The sequence below is a fragment of the Ambystoma mexicanum genome, chromosome 10, assembly GCF_040938575.1.
Source record: "Ambystoma mexicanum isolate Mex_15411 chromosome 10, UKY_AmexF1_1, whole genome shotgun sequence".
In the NCBI taxonomy this organism is placed as follows: Eukaryota; Metazoa; Chordata; class Amphibia; order Caudata; family Ambystomatidae; genus Ambystoma; species Ambystoma mexicanum.
Genome location: NC_090932.1, coordinates 938,540,133 through 938,557,617, shown reverse-complemented (window position 1 = coordinate 938,557,617; position 17,485 = coordinate 938,540,133). Strand labels below are relative to the sequence as shown.

General features: G+C 45.0%; 1 protein-coding gene across 12 annotated transcripts in view; it reads right to left on the bottom strand.

Annotated features, from left to right (window-relative positions):
* The window catches only part of TBL1XR1 (TBL1X/Y related 1), a 1,277,138-nt gene that overhangs the window by 73,399 nt on the left and 1,186,254 nt on the right, over positions 1-17,485 (bottom strand). For all 12 annotated transcript variants that reach the window (XM_069618704.1, XM_069618702.1, XM_069618706.1 and 9 more), the window contains one exon: positions 15,323-15,424. In XM_069618704.1, the coding sequence (XP_069474805.1) occupies positions 15,323-15,424 (102 nt within the window). The remainder of the gene's footprint in view (positions 1-15,322; positions 15,425-17,485) is intronic.

Here is a 17,485-nt window from a genome sequence, read left to right as displayed (position 1 = left end):
TTTGAAAAGCACCCCTGAAGGTTGGGATATGTGCAGCTATATTATTACAATACTTGTATTTTTGAATAAGCACAAATATCTTCTGTATGGATGCACTTTGCCGAAGCCTACATATTCACATTCTGTGCACAAAAATCTCTTCAAAAACGTGATAAAGCAGAATCTCCAGTTCAGTGTAATATTTGTATTTTTTGTATTTTATTTATATAGCACGTATCGTCTAAGTGCTTCACAAAGGTCTAATAGCGGTACAAAAATGAGAACTGATAAATCCGTTTGAGAGCACATGCTCTTTCAGTCAAGAGAAGTGGCAGAGAGAAGCTAGAGACAAAAAGGGCAGAAGGAGGGCATGCCTTAGCTTTGGGGTGAGAAAAGAGTGGAAACAAAAAGCAGCAACGGGGGACGAGGAACAACAGTAACACTGAGCGAATAAAAGGAAACTAGGAAAGCTAGGGGGTTGCAAGACCATGAAGATATTTAAATACCAAACTAAAAACGTTGAACAGAAGTCGAGCTTCGAAAGTCAGCCATCTAAGAGTGCAAGGCTGTGGAGATCGAATCATAGGGAGAAAGAGTGCAGAGAACGCAAAAAGAAGAATGGTAGATCTAGCAAAGAGGGGTAAAATGGTTGCAGGGGGCGTGGCCAGCACGCATGCCGCAAGGACGGGCTCCGTTCCAAGATCCTTGCAAAGTGAGCTAATATCGCTATAACTGGTCAGCAAACATAAATAAAACCGAACAACATCGAAGGGGAACCGATTACCGACACTCGACCCTGTTCCTGGGGCGAATCGGGGCAAGGAAGGCTGAAAACGCAAAGCTTGACGTTGAGCCCCTGGGACCCACAAGATGGAATAAGAACGAAGCTATGGAGGTCCAAGTCACCCTGCGGAGCGCGGCAACAAAGGCCTCTCTCCCACACTGAAGCCGACGGGGCGGGCCACTCGTTCCCCCGCTGCACCCCGGCTCCCACGGACGAGCGGAGAAACCGCAGGGATTGAAATTCGAGCCCAGCGATACCGGTGCTGAAAGCACTCCGGGGTGGGGCTGCCGTATGGGCGCTGGACACCAGGAAACTAGCCGCCACCACAGGAGGAACTGTTAGGGAGAATTCTCTGTTTAGGCTGAATTTCCTAACCTAGTGAGTCCCCCCCCCCAGCAGCTTTGCTGGATTTTTTTTTTTGGGGTTTATTTTTTTCTCCTGCCAAGAGTGAGACACTTTTACCCTCACTCTTGGACATGATTTGAGTGTGTTCCTTTGACTCTAGATGTGTTTAATGGGCTATGGGGTCTTTTACTCCATAGGGCTTCATGTGTTTTTGTGATGTGTGTTACACAGCACCCTCAGTGCAGTAACACAGGGGTGTCATAGTGACCCCCCAGTATAGACTCCATACCCTGGGACTGACTACTGTCTCGCTGGGCATGTAAAGTCACCATTGACTTTACTAGTCTTGAATTCTAAACAGAACCAGTACCAACCATCATATTGGGGACGTACTGGCCGGGGCAATTTGATTGCCCCGGGGTCTGTTAGTCGAGGGGGCACGTCTCTGTCCCCCCTGATCGAGTTTTGGCTGGTGGCAGTGGATACTACTTTTTATATTCAACCGCAAATATTTCTCTATGGGATTTTCCCATTGTTCGAGGCTACTATCTTTATTTATTTAATTACGATAGCCTCGAACATACCGCTGGTTTATTTATTTATTATTAATTCTCCGGTTGGTATTTTTTTGCCAAAACTCGGTTGTAAAATGGCGTTTGTGTTCTCTTCTGTGACTCCAACCCAAGTCGAGCCCTTTGTTCCACTTTTTCGGCAGGCTTCTCCACAGAAGCCCTCCAAAGCGGTGCCACTCTGTCTGGGGTACTTAGGAGGGGTGGAGGGGGATTTAGGCACCTGGACTGAGTTGCCTAGGCAACTCAAGTCGCACTCCGTCCTGATTGGCCCAAGTGGTGAGCCGGCCGGCTCACCACTTAGCATGTTTGAGTGACAGCTAGGCTGAGTGATTGGGGGTTTTCTGCATAAAAGCAGGGCTTTGGGGACTGGAACTTCAGAAGTCGCCACAGGACCTAAGAATCCGACTAGGGAGAAGCTGAGCCGACCTGCTATGACGACACCACCGGTGGAGCCCTGCTGAACCGTCTCACCACTTTTCCCAACGACAGAGGAGATCTCCCGCCGGAGAGTCTTCTTCCTTTGACTGGTGGGGATAACCAGCTTCACCGTCTTTTCGCGTTCCCGACGCATCTCGTGGCCGCCTTGCCTGTGCCAAGCACCCCGGCAACCGGAATACCATGTTTTACCACGACCGCGAAATAAAGGGTAATACCTTTAACCGGAAAACTCAGCGGCTGGTTTCTTCCCTGGCAGTGCAACGACCTTCAACTTTCTTCCAAGTCGAGATCTTCTCTTCTTCTGGACGACGCCGAGACTTGCACCCGCTGCCAGGAACAACTGCCACCGCTGGAGGATCCTTCCCACTTAAGGTACCATGTTCCGCCTGGCTTCCCTTGCCACCGACTGTACGGGGTAGATTTAGCCCCCGGCTTTCGAACCTGGGTTAGCCTGGGACACCCTGGCTAAACTTTTCTGAGCCTCTCTAAACTCTTTTCGAACTCTCTGCAAGACTTTCAAAGCCTAGTGTAACTGTGATCTTGGGCGCATTTGTGCTCTGCTCTCTCTAAGAGTGGGCCCAGCCTATGGACTTTGGCTCACAAGTGACTTTTGCTCTTCTGTCTTGCTAAAAAGTGTTCCTAAATCTTATCATAGAGTGGTGTATCTTCACATATTCTGCCTTTTTCCCTCCCTTTTTCATGAACTTATTGGAGTGCCATCTATAGTTAAGCGCTCACCTCTGTCTGGAAATAAGCGGTGTTAACTAAGACTTATCTGATAAGGAATAAGGGTTGTATATATCATAATAGTAACTGTGCCTAGAGTGTTTTACAATAAGAGTGCTGGAGTGTTTCAAACAGTGTGTTTTTAAATAAATAATTATATACTTTGATACCAAAGCTCTGGTCAGTGTTTGCTTGTGCTATTATATCCGAGTCGAGTGCCTATTGTGTATACTTTGCATACTGCCTAACTCTTTTTGAGGGAAGTCTGACTGCTCAGCCACAGCTACCAGGTAAATCTGGGTAGTACAGACTGCTACCAAGTGGGTTTACTGCTAACACCTGTAGTTCTAAATCTTTTGCAGTGTTCCCAAAGGGAACTGCACAGGTTTCTGCCTAACAGGAACGAGGGCCGAGGAGACGCACCCGTGGTGCAGTAGTGGTTATCCAGTCAAGCGAAGCTGATGGGAAGATCGTAGAAACTGCGGGCGCAGTGGGCCAGCATATAACACAGTGAGGCGGAAAAGAGCCGGGGACCCCACCCCCTCCATCACCCAGATTTGGGGCACGGGTGTGCGGCGAACCCCACCCCACACGGCCAACGAATAAGTGGGGGCGGCCAACTCGACCCACGGACCCGCTACCCTCCGCCCAAAGACACGAAAACTATAGCACAAACCAGGGGCCGTAGGAAAGCCCTGCATAACTTGCGGAACCGGACCCGGCATAGGAGACTGTGGGACCTGCAACAGGGGATGTCTCCCCCCAAAAACAAACCGAAATTGGTTACGATGGATTCCTTCACGACAGTCAGACCCCAAAGACAATCACAACAAGACCGGGAGACCTCGGAAGAGCCGCCCCAACAAGAAGAGGACCTCAAGCACACGCAAGTCCTGCAAGCAATAGCGGCCCTCCGCACATCAATCGAAAGGAAAGATAGAGGAGGTGAAATCGGACAACCAGCTCATGCGTCAGGATGCCCGAAACCTAACTGAAAGGGTCACAGCGATAGAAACTACCCTGCAAGACAACGTGGAGAGTACCCAAGATCTAAAGACAAAAGTCCAAGACCTGGAACAAAAAGTGGCAAGGCTGGAGGCGCGCTCCGAGGATGCCGAAGGTCGAGCCCGCCAAAATAACATTCGTATACTGGGGGTTCCCGAGGACTTGGAAGGCCCAGACCCGACAGAATTTATCGAAACACTGCCACAACAGGAAATTGGACCAGGAAACCTCACCCAGGGGTTCTCTGAAAGAGCCCACAGATCTCTCCAGAAACGCCCCCCAGCCGGCTCACACCCACTCCCAATCATTGCCAAAATTCTAAACTTCTGCAACCAGGAAACTATATTGCGGTACTCTAGAGAAGGTGGAGAGATCAAGAGAAAAGACTAGACAATAGTCATGTACCCAGATTATACCCCCACAGTGCAACTAGCAAGGAACTCCTTCATCCCAATAAAAGCACAATTACGAAAGCTCAACCTAAAATACATGTTGCTCTACCCGTCGCGCTTCAAGATTCTGTATAAAGGAAGAGCGATATTTCTGGAGACCCCAGCCGCAGCAAACATGTGGCTTGAACATAACCTGGCTGATGGCAAGGAGGAACCACCACGGTTAGAGTTGGGCTGACTACGCACCCGCCATGGCAAAGAAGAGTAAAGGGATTTCCCCACACGAATATAAACAGCAGACAATTATACCACAATTGAGTCCTACAATGATGTAAGCCAGATCGGACAGGAGCTCGGAGGACCACACGAGAGAAAGAAAGGCGACCCACCCCACCGGAAACTGTGCAGGCAGTCCGCCTACACACTACCTAATCCGGAAGGCCAGGAGTGGCCTGGAAGGCTCGGGACCCCCTGAGCGCTGCAAGTTGAAAGCAACTGCTAGGGGCAGTTTGAGTTGTTTTGTTTGTTTTCCCCATTCATACAATGGGAGTTACTCAAGTTGAAAAGTCTCCAACAGGTGTAACAGATGGTGCCGGGGAAGATGGGCAGGGAGGGAGGAAGCCAAAACTGGGTGAGCGAGTGGAAGAAGTTGACGGTTGCCGTCCTGAAGCAGCGGAAATCCTATTAATCCACCATGGCAACTAGAATAAAAATGAGTTGAAATATGAGGGGCTTGGGAACTTACCTACGCCGGAACAGAATCAAGTCCTACTTGAACAGAAAGGGAGTGCAAATAGCACTGTTGCAGGAGACACATTGCACGGCGGACTCTCTGGACAAATTAGGCGAGCATTGGGGAGGACAAGGAATTGGAACCATTTACTCCAAATATGCCAGAGGAGTATACACCTGGATTCACCCCCAACTCCCATTCCATTTAATTAAGTCCGAGATAGACCCGGAGGGGAAGGTTTGCGATAATGTGGGGCCAACTAGAACAGGAAGAGGTATGTATAGTGAACTCCTACCTTCCCAACACTAATATTCCGGCACATCTGAACTCACTGTATCCCAAATCGCCCCATCCAGGCACGGCATCATTTATTTGGGCCCGGGACTTCAACTGTGTACGAGATCCCAAACTTGATAGGTCCCAGCCCCACCCGAAAGGTCCCTCAGCAGCAACGGTAGCCCTGCCCCTATTAATAGACGGACTAGATCTTGCCGACACATGGAGGGAGCAGCACCCTGACGCCCGGGGATAGTCTTACTTCTCCTCCCCACATGACCTTCATACGAGATTAGATTATGTTTTCATAAGCAAAGAATACCGTCACAAATAGTGCACAACACCTAGGGAGAACCATCTCAGACCACTCGCCACTTCTAGTAGAATGGAACCACGTTGGCCCTAGACCCCTATTCCTATGTGGAGAATGCCGATAGACGCCCAGGGAGACCTGGCATTCAGGGAGGAGCTGCACGATTTTATAGAAAACTTTATAGAGGTAAATACCGGAAGTGTCGACCACCTGAGCACGATGTGGGACGCCCTAAAAGTAGTGACAAGGGGGGAAATTATAACAAAAGCAGGAGGCATTAGAAAACAGCTGCGGGGCGAATTAGACCAGTGGGAGCAAGAGATTGAGCAACTTGAGGCCACCCCGGTGAACACTCACCAGAGAGAGGACACCCTCAAAGCACTTGGAGTTAAATGCACATCGGCATGGGATAGACTAAATTCGACTACACCACCAAGACTAACAGAGCGCACACAGAAGCCGACAGGCCGAGTAGAATGTTGGCCTGGCTGTGCAAGAAAGAACACCCCAGGCACACAATCACCATGATACAGGACGCAGAGGGCAATAAATTCCAAACACAACAAGGCATAAATGACGCCTTCAAGTGCTTTTATGAACACCTATACTCCCACAAGGACCAAGTTCCCCGAGAACAAATCACAGATAACTTGAAGGAAATAGGACTCCCCAGACTAACCCCTGAACAGACTGAGGCCCTAGATGCAGACATCACAACCGAAGATATAACACAGGCGATTAAATCGCTGGCCACCTGCAAGACCCCTGGGAATGATGGGCTACCCACTGAGTTTTATAAAGCATACAAGACCTCCCTAACACCCTTATTACATGAGGTTTTTCAAGAAGCATATGAGAGAGGGATATTGCCAAACAGCATGAGAGAGACCCTTTTGATCTCGATCATTAAACCTAACAAACCCGACGACAAATGTGGCTTTTACCGCCCAATAGCCATGCTGAACTACAATGTGAAAATATTGACAACGATACTAGCAAAGAGGTTGGCTAGAATCATTAGGGGAGATCGTGCACATGGATCAGAGTGGCTTCATACCGAGCCGGAACATGACCACGAACTTACGCAGATTACAACAGGTTATAAACCAAACTGAGGCTAGCACGGAGGCATGTGCACTGCTATCCCTTGATGCCATTAAGGCATTTGATTCTATATACTGGGAATGGCTTGTAGCGGTTCTAGAAGGTTTCGGCTTTGGCCCGGGGTTCATTAGGTGGATCAAGATACTTTATACAAAACCCAGGGCTAGGGTAAAAAACGGAAAATACATATCTGAGGCCTTTGACATATGCAGGGGCACTAGGCAGGGATGCCCACTATCCCCCATGCTTTATGTACTAGGACTGGAACCTATTGCCATCCATTTTCGGAAACAATTCTTCGATGCTGGGATACGTCTGGGGGGAGTGGACCACATCATCTCACATGGGGAGACCTGTATGCCGATGGCACTTTTAAGGAATTTGAAATACTACAGCAGGAAGCTGGAATCCACATGGGCCAGTTCCTGTGGTATCAAAGGATACGAACTACAGCACTAAACAAGTGGACAACATTGCCGGAGGAACCAGAATCAAACCCCCCGATTACATTATTGTACAGCTTGGGAGAGGGATGGAAACCAGTGTCCCAGATCTACAGCCACCTGAGTGACACCCCTAACCCACGAAGTACCGATCTGCAAAGAAGATGGGAAATCGACATGGGCCGGGAAATAGCTGATGGAGAATGGGAGAAGGCTCTAGCGTACCCTAAAACAGTCTCCAGAAACCATAGATTTAGACAAATACAACAGAACCTGTTATACCGAACATACGTAACCCCATCCAGGCTGGTGAAATTCAATAAATCACCACACTCTGACTGCACCTGGTGCAGAGAGAATAATGCGGACCCGATTCACATGTTCTGGTCGTGCACCAAAACACAGTCCGTGTGGACTACCGTACAGCTGACAAGCGAAAAAGCAGGGTCGACTAGGTATTAATGGACCCCAGACGAATGCCTTCTGGGAATGTACCCCAGGCCGGCCAAACTTAAACACCTGGCCAAATTAATGGATATTATGTGCATACTGGCAAAAAGGACAATTGCAATGTCCTGGAAAAAACCCGCAGGACCCCAACAAAAAGTATGGTACAGAGAATTGGAAAGTTGGGGACAAGCTGAAACAAAGGCATGGGAAGACAGTGTTGCCAGATCCATGGACGCCTCGAGCATGACCCTAGCGGCCTGGAAAGAACTCACAGGATCCCTGTTTCACCCCTCGGATGACAAGCCCCCATGAACAAGAACAAACCTATGGAAAACGGATTCACTACCAATATCACAGAACCCCGAGAGCAACTAGTCACAACTTCACTGGGTCCTTACAAGCTCAAGTCCCCTCTCTCCACTCCCCCCGGCTTGCCTAACCACCCCTGAACCGACAGACTCCTCTGTCATGATGGAAGGAGCACTTGGAGACAGTTAAAGTTGAATTGTTAAATTGATAATGTCTTATTACGAAACGCTTATTATCCTTTAACTATGGACATATTTTATGTCATGCAAATGTAAAAATGATAAATGCCAATAAATACATTTAAAAATAAATAAGATGGTTGCATGAAGCCCAGGTAGTAAACTCGAATAATAGAAAAAACAGGAAAAGACTAAGAACGAGATGAGAAGTTCAGATACTTGAAAGGTTAAGAACCGACGAGCCTTACGGATATTGAAAAATTGAAATCAGCAAGAACGAGAGGTTCAGGAAAAGTGAGGTGAAAAAGGGAGAAGAATCAAAAATGAATCAGATTCCTGGAAAAGATAGAAATAGAAAAAGGTAGGAAGGAGGAAGAGGAGGAGGAATTGTAGAGGCAGGAACGATAATAAGTTCAGTTTTTGAAGGATTGAGATGTAAATAATGAGAAGACATCCCAAGATTGGAAGGAAAGCAGGCAGGCAGAGTAACCAAGGTGGATTGAGTCTGAGAAAGATAGAACAATCGGAGAGTCAGCGTAGAGAGTAGAGAAAACGAAGGAAGAAATGTTGGGGCCAAGAGGAGAGGTGTAGAGAGAGAAGAGGAGAGAACTGACACCAACCCATCACGTCACCCCAAGTTCCACCTGACTCAGACACCATCCCCCCTCACCGTGTACAGCTGTGTTAGGAGAGTGTTTCTGAAGTCCAACTAAGGGCTTAGTAAAACCATTCAACTGAGACAGTACAGGACTACACCCTTAGTATAAGGCCGTACCGCCTGAGCATATAGTAGTGTAGACAGAGCAGCCAGGTTTATTTTAGGAGGGAGAGAGGGCTGTAGTAAAGTACAATGAACCTGTAGTACACCAATGATTCAATAGTAACACAATGAGAAGTATTATAAAAAAGAAAGGTTTATTTTAAATACAAGTAGACCCGGTTAAGTCTTGGGGTATGTATCGGCCATAGAGTGATCAACACATTTATAAAAACACACCACAATGCTTGAAGGTACACAGACCAAAGCATAAAACCTTCTTCAGAATACCTAACAGTAATTCTAGGGAAGTTAAACGTCTTCATACACATTCAGTATAGATAATCTATTCTTGGGGAGTAAAACTTAAGTTACTTTTAGATTACTTTCTGTAATAGATGGGTAGTAGACTCTGTCAGTTATGCAGTGACGCTCAAAGAAATTACATAGCAAAACCCTGTTACCAGGATACTTTTCGGAATAGTGGAACACAGATTCGAAGGACAGTATAAACCTATAACTACTTGAGGAGGATAGTTATTCTAGGTGAGTAAGACCCTTTTGGTGTAATATACAATCAGAGTTTCTTTCAGATCAGTGGAACACAGATGAGGTAAGCAATAACTAACGTGTTTTAGGGTGGCACACAACTAATTCAAGGTAAGCTAAACCATATACCATTTGAATGCAGCAATTAGCAACTTAAAAGGTAGGTATAAACCTGAGACTGTTTTAGAATCTGTATAAAATAGACCATGGAAAGCAAAACCAAGTTGGTGAACTTGCACACTAATATTCTGAAAGAAACAGTTATGGGAAGCCAACATCATCACTTTTAGGAAGAGACACAAACAATTCACAGGTGAGTAAATGAACCTTGTATCTACTTTCTGTTAGCATGGCGAAACAGTTTCTAAGGAAAGTAACACTTTACATATACTTTTCAAAATGGCAGAATATTTCCAAGATAAGTAAAATAAACTTACATATACTTTTACAAGTGGCAGAAGACTTTCAAGGTAAGTAAGAATTTGTGTAGCTGTTCACTCTCAGAGTTACAGTTACCAACTAACTTGTTCACAATTAAGTACTTTTAAACACTAATTATACTTGTCCAGCCAGAATCCTTTACTTATCCAGTCCTTCCCTATTCGATCACAGGAGTTCACTCAAGGGCAGAAGAGGGGCCCTAGTGGTCTAGGAGCCAGCTGCAGGCAGGGTGAGACAGGCGTCCGTTGCAGGTAAGAGTCAGAGTTCCTGTGGAAGACTGTTCAAAAGTAAGTAGTTTACTTTAAAGTTAGTTAGGGTCCAGGGAGCTCAGGGAAGACACGGTATGAGGATTCCAGCAGTGGGCCTGGGTGAACTGGAGGAGAGGACTCCCAATCACAGGAACACACCAAAGCTTTGCTTTACAGAAATCACAAAGGCTTAAGGTAAATAAATACCCAGTCAGCACAGTACCTTAGCACAGAAGAAGAGTTGCAGCAAGAAGACTTCAGGATCTGCAGTCAAAACCCAGTCGTTGAATTCCTTTATCATGAGGACAGAAGACAGGACACTGGAAGGACCTTTGCAGCAGGGATCACATGGAAGACTCTAGGTAAGAGGATCTTCACATGGTTTACTCAGCATAGAAGAGGCTGCAACGGGTGAGACTTCAGGTTCTGCAGACAAAAACCTAGTCGCTGAATTCCTTGTCATGAAGACTGAAGACAGGACGCTGGAAGGGCTTCTGCAGCAGGGATCAATGGGGAAGGCACCAAGAAAGAGTTTCTTCACGGCTCGGTGCGGTTTTGGCACCCTTTTTCAGGAGCCAGAAGAAGACTGAATATCGTCAATCAGATTCTCGTCGTTTGCAAAGTCCAGCACTCTGGTGAGGAGACTTTTCAGGCTCGATTCACATCTCTAGAGGTCCAGCAGGATGCCCACAAGGTTTCAGCAAGATTCAGTATTAGGAAGACCGTGCACCGCACAATGGCTCGAGGTCCCAGGGTATTGTGGTATTGCAGCCCTGCAAGGTCGCAGCACGACGTGGGATGGCTCAATATGCAGGTCTTCTTGAGTCTAGTGAGTCAGGACAGACAGCCTGCCAGTTTGAACTGGATTCTCGCAGTCAGACTGGAAGACAAAGGGCTGCAGAGTTTTGGACTCCGCTCTCGCTTCCTGCCTTCACAGGACACTCTGGAGCCTGGGCGGGGAATCCACAGGTTTCCCGGCGAAGACAAAGTTGACCCAAAGTATTTTCCTGCCCTGGAGGTCAGTGGAAGGAACAAGGACTAGGAAAATTGAAAAGGCGAAAAAACAACAGGCTATTTTGGTACAATTGGCACCCATGGGTGCCTTTACCGGGGCTGTGGAAACAGTCTGCGGGTTTTGGTACACCAAATTAGTAAAAAGGTTCACTGCCACCAGCCATTAAAGGTAAGTTTGTCCCTGTAACAGAAATGTTACAGTTAAAATGAGAAAGGGGATACACATTGCATCTCCCAAGCACTCCACAGAAGGTTGGGTGTGCTGGTTTCACCTAACAAACTGTAGAAGGAATCCAAAGATCCTTTCTACCCTTGGGAAATCTAGTTCTCACAAGGTTAGCCAGAGAAAGTTAAAGGGGAGCACCAGGGTAACCCTGCAAGAATCAAAAGGTATATACCAAAAGATGTCAACGAAGATAAAATTATAAAGACACTATGGAGAGTCTTAAAAATGACACCCATAAACACAGTGAAACATTCTGTGAGTGTGGAAAAAGGTTCCCACACTGAGGTATAGGGAAAAATAATCCACAAATAAAGCAAAATGTTCTGGAGTGGACACAGGTCAGGAGGATTTATCATTGCTATGAAAATCCTACCTAACACAGCTGTACCTCTCCTTTGCGCCCCTCTGTATCCCATCCCCGCTGTAAACCTGTTACCTCTGAAAAGCGATCTGTTATGCATCTGTAATGTTGTACACCTCTGTAGAGCATTCTGCTGTGTATCAGTATTGCTGTATACCTCTGGAAAGACCTCTGTTGCTTCTCGAAGCTTGGTCCGTGCTCAATAAATACCATAATAACAAAAAAAACTGAGGATGGAATCTTGGGGCACACAGTGAAAAAGAGGGCGGGCCTGCCACCCCACGAGACAGGGAAAATGCGGACAGGGAGGTAGGAGTGAAACCATTTGCGAACAGATCCCCGTAGACCAAGATGAGAGAGACTAGAAATTAGAGTTGAGTAGCGGACTAACAAATGCGGGTGATAAATCAAGAAGAATGAGAAGAGAAGAACGTTTAGCGTAGAATGAAGACAAGGGGGCCTCGGACCACCAAGAGCGCCATTTCTGTAGAACGAAGTGGACGAAGCCTGGATTGAAAGGAAGGCAGAAGAGTGTGCTGGCTGACAAAGGAAGATACTTGGGTGTAGATAACATGTTCCAATAGTTTAGAAAATAAAAGACAACAGAGAGATAGGAGGACAATTAAGAGGGGATGGAAGCATTGAGTGTAGATTTTTGGAGAATAAGGAGAAATGAGGTGTGCTAAAAGGAAAACGTAGAAGAAGAAAGTGATGAGTTGAATAGAGCAATAAGATAGGAAGCACAGTATGATGGACTGTAGGAATTACAGAGGAGGGAAAGGGGGGGAATTGCCTGATGCAGCGGTGGGATGAGCTTCATCAAGAATATCAGAGATGTCAAGGGATGAAAGGAAGACCTCAATGTAGTCTGAGGAGGAGCACATGCAGACAGGGAAGTAGGGGCAGCGCAAGATGAGACTGAGAACCGTTGAAGAGATTTTCATTGGAAAAAAGCAAAATCGGAGGCTGAGAGCGGAGAAAGCAAAGTAGGGTCTGGAGGGGGAAGGGGCAAGAATGTGTTCAAGTTGAGAAATATACAGCAGGGATAAGAGGAGATAGTCATAAAGAGTGTTATAATACGGTTTAGCAGAGATTAATAATCATACGTAGAAGACCTAAGATCAAGATAAATGGCAGGCCTAGAGCCAATGTCGTACAGCATGGCGTAGAATCTGACAAGCAGAGAGGAGCGTAGGAGTCAACAAGGGTTCAGATGGTTCATGCAAGGGTTAAAAGGCAGAAGAAGGGGAGAGGAGATAGAGGGTATTCACCATACTACTAGAAAGAATTAGAGAGATGCAGATGTGGTCGATGGAGAAACAAAAATAGCAAGGGAAGAGAGAGTTAAGTGCGGAAGGATGAGATATCAAATGCTCCAAGATCGTGACGGAGAAAGCCTAAAGGAGAATGCAGAGATGGAGGGGAAAAGCGAGCAAGGGAAAATGAGCAAGAAAGGAGATGGTGATCAGAGCGATGAAGAGGGAGGGCTGAAACTGAGGACAAGATAGGGATAGCCAAAAAAATACCAAAAAGGAACCAAAGATGTGAGAGGGGGAGGAGTGGGGATTTGGAGAAAGTAATAGGACTGTAGAATAAGAATTAAAGGAACAGGTGCATGGGTAGAAGAGGTGAAAATGAAAAACAACTAGTAGAAACAGTGGGCGGTCAGAAGGCAGGAGAGTAAATAGAGATCATCAAAGAAAGTGGTTGAGCCACAGGAGGGCGAAAGATCACCAGAAAAGCAAGGAGAGACAGTGAGGAAAAGACACCAAAGGTAATCAAAGGACAGAAGCCCTGCCAAGTACAGATTTGTAGGGATTGGAGGTGAGGTCGAGAAGACAGAATACAGACACCACTGCTTAGAAAAAAGTATTAGAGGACAACATAGCAGGGAATGTAGTATTAGAGGGTGAAAGCCAGGTTTCTGTAAAATAGAATACAATCAAAAGCGAGAGAATATGTCAAGAGCAGAGTGGAATTTAATGTGAAGAGAGAGAATTGTTCAAAGGCCCACATTGAGGTTCGGAGACAAATTAGTAGAAGGGGGATAAATATTATTATAATTACGAGAAGAGGGGTTGTGGTAGAGCAACGACTGCAATACAAGCTTTTCTGAGGAGGTATAGGAAGCAAAGATTGAAAGAAAAAGGGAAAAATCTAAGTATTGTTGGCAGAGAGGAAGATGTGGGGATGCCAGAGTCTGAAATGCAAGGAACCTCCACCGACAGCAGGAGGAGGGCGTACAATAAGACAGCGGACCAGACAAAGTGTAGATGCAGGTTTCTTGAGATTGAATAAAGATATCAGGTAGCAGTAAGAGAAAATGGCAAGAAATATGATGAAAAGATGATGAAAAGAATAGAAAAGGGCTGCTACCATCAGCAAACAGCTGGGACTTTGCCTGGACTTCAACGGGGTTTGCCCCGGGAAGAGATGTATTTGCGCTTCAGGAGGATGCTCAGAGGGCGGGGTGTGGCAAGACCGGGGAGGCGAGCAGGATAGGTGTAGAAAGAGGTCTGCATGTGAGGACGTCCTGATGAAGCTTGCTTTCTGCTCTGCATGGTTGGATATTGTTGGGTCTATGTGATGCCGTGGGGAGGATCGGTGCACCTGGGAGAGGGTTGACCGTTTAGAACCCCCAATATATGGGATAACGTACCCACTATGGCCGAGTTCCTTTAGAAGGTCATGGAACTCCAAAGTGTTTTGCAAAATCCTTTTCACGTACGGTAGAGGATATTTTATTCTTTACAATACAAAGCCGTAAACTGCCATCCTCTTTAATACCTAGCTACTGGCTTATTTTAATATAAGATATCTTCAACCTGCTGCTACATTTGATGAATTCATACATTTGGATTTAAAAAAAAACAAATATGCACCTTCTGATATGTTGCAGAAATATAGTTGAAGCAGGTTAATACAATGCATCTAAAAACGTTTTGTTGTGTGCTTGCTTTAAAGTAACCAATAACATGCTGACTCATGCATTAAACTTACGCAGTGCACGAAATAAACATACTACCATAAACAGTTTCTTACCTGTTAATGGGTGTAATGTGTCACAAAGCGATTTTACAAGAAAGGAATTTGAAAATCTTGTCACAGCTTTAATTAAGTGCTGTTGTGACAGCTGGAAATCTGCCCTGTGCTGGCTCAAGCAGTAGGCATTGCGACGTCGCAAATGGAGTAAAACTGATGACGTATCAGTTGTGATGTCATTTTCTTATTACCGGTCAATCGAGATATCACAACTAGCCTGTAATAAGAACACTATTTGCAGGCTATTACACATGTATTGCAGACTATCGTTTAATATAGATATATTATTATGCGATGCCAGCATGTCACCATTGTTGTGAATAGCGAGAAAGGTTGGTAACAGAAACATATCTTGAGTGGGAAACTAAAATATCAACCGCTAGCAGACAAGTATTTGATGCAGACTGGCCTATCAGGTTAGGTGTAGCATTTAGAACAACGCCAAGTCAAAATAATTAACATACTTGTTAAAATCTAATTAACAAGGCACTCCCTTACTGATTCTTATGTAGAATTTCTGGAATCGCAAAAGGAGAGACCAGTTTCTAGATTTTGCAATAACCACTGATGAGTCATTCTTGTTTTGTACATCTTACATAAAGTCTTGATGCTTGATAAAGGAAGAACTTTACTTACTGAACCATCCGATGCACTGGCTCCGACCTTATCTCCTGCTGCATTCCAACAAACCTCAAAAATTCCTCCTGTCCCCCTATAGCTGTGAACTAGTGCACCCGTCTGAAAAGAAAATACGAACATCAATAAATCAAACAAAAAACATCTGTGCCAAACAACATTAATAGTTCTGCACTTCATTCTTATTAAAAGAGATTAAGTTGGTCATTGATCACTGCGCACTGAGCCCTGGCCATGTACTGACAAAAATAGTTTTATAACAAAACGAGTAAAATGGAAAGGCTAAAGAACCTTGAAATTGAGTTCACAAAACACAGATACAGGATTTTTGCAAACAAACCAGATACCTAATTGTGACAAATGCTTGTAACCCAATAGAAATTCAAATGCAGTGCATTATGCTGCCATCCAGTATTGCAAATTGTTTTAATTACCAGTATTAAATAATTACCAGTTTTCAGATAATCCTATGAAGAGGGTCAGAAATCTACAACACCCTATGAAGCAGGGATCTACGTTGCTTGGTAGAAGCTATTTTGTGCTTGCTTGTGGACTAGAAAAGATTGGCTACCGTGATTCCAACAGCTACTGAAAGCTACTTCTAATGCCCCAGGTCAAATTGTGTAATACACACAGTTTGGAAATGTTTTATAAAGGAGCATTCAGGCACATCTAGAAGACATTAAGTATAGAACAGCCAAATAGTTCAAGTTTGAATGTTGTTCAGGTGTTAGATTTACAGCACACTACACACTAAATAGGAAGTCACTGCGATGTTTAGGAACTTGCATGGTGTTTGAAAGTATATATTTGAGCAATAAACCTGACGGGCGGGCATTACCGGGTCCGGTAATAACCCAGGGCCGAGTTACAGGTCGGAACAAAAGGTGGATTAATGCTATTAGTCGCTCAGAATGCTTTTTTCCAGGATGCTAATAGTTTTATTTCAATCTGAGAAATTGTGTCTTTGATGTTTTTTAACTTGCAGCGCCACGTAAGTGGGGTGGGAGAGGGGGTGGGTTAGGGATGTGTGAATTACAGATGGGGGAAGGAGATGCAGGGGAGCACTTACACCCTGTGGTAAAGCCCCTGTTCGGAGTCCCCTGAATACCTGGGAGGCCGACACTCCTGCCCGAGATAGACATTGTTAATTTTGAGGTTTCTTTAAGCAACAAAATGGTCTACGTGTTAACAAAGTTGAAATATTATAATGCCTTGAACAGGAAGGCTAACAAATGAATATTACTGAGAGGTAAATCTTTCTGAAGGATGCTCCTCCCATGTATTGGTTAACTTTTAACATTGAATTCCTAGAAATTAAACCTAAAAGTACCTTCACACCCCTACCCAGAATTCAGTCCTGGAATCATTTAAACAACTGGTCCTAAAGGACTTACAAAAACCGAAATTTCAAGAACGAACACAGTCCAACTTTACACATCGGGAAAAGCAAGCACTTGACAGACTATGGAATAATCCATAACTAATAATAAAACCAGCAGACAAAGGTGGTGCCCTGGTGATTTGGGACACCATCAAATACAAATACGAAATCGAGAAACAACTGGCCGACCAAGATACATACTTGGAAATATTCAATGACCCGACTGAACAGGTACGAAATATCATCAAGACCACACTTGATGAGGCTGAAATAGACAACGAAAAACGAATTGTCACACATTTCCCGTTTTAACACCGATTTTGAATCTCTTGGATAAGTGGCATAAATATACACACTATGCAATAAAAGAAATGAAAGGGTCCTTGGCTGATATTGTGGGAAAACTAAACAAATTAGAAGGGTTTATGTTTGCACATGAAAATATGGCATCTACTCGGGCTTTTATAAACTCAACAAAAGTTGCGGACATTCCACCTCATGTCCCCGTTAATAGCCATTTGAGCATTATGATATCTCAAGCGACGCAGACTATGACGCCTACTATAGCAATGTGCACATGTGAGAAGAACCAAAAAACGAATTTACCTGTTGACACTTATTCTCCCTCTTAAGGTGAGACTGATAAAATCAAGCTCATCAAACTAGCAAAACTACATCAAGAGAGACTGTTAGTTTTAGAAAATGTGATAAGTGGAAAGATGAGATCTAAGTTAACTAATGAAATATCCGAAAATGTACAACAAAAAAAGCATAGCAAA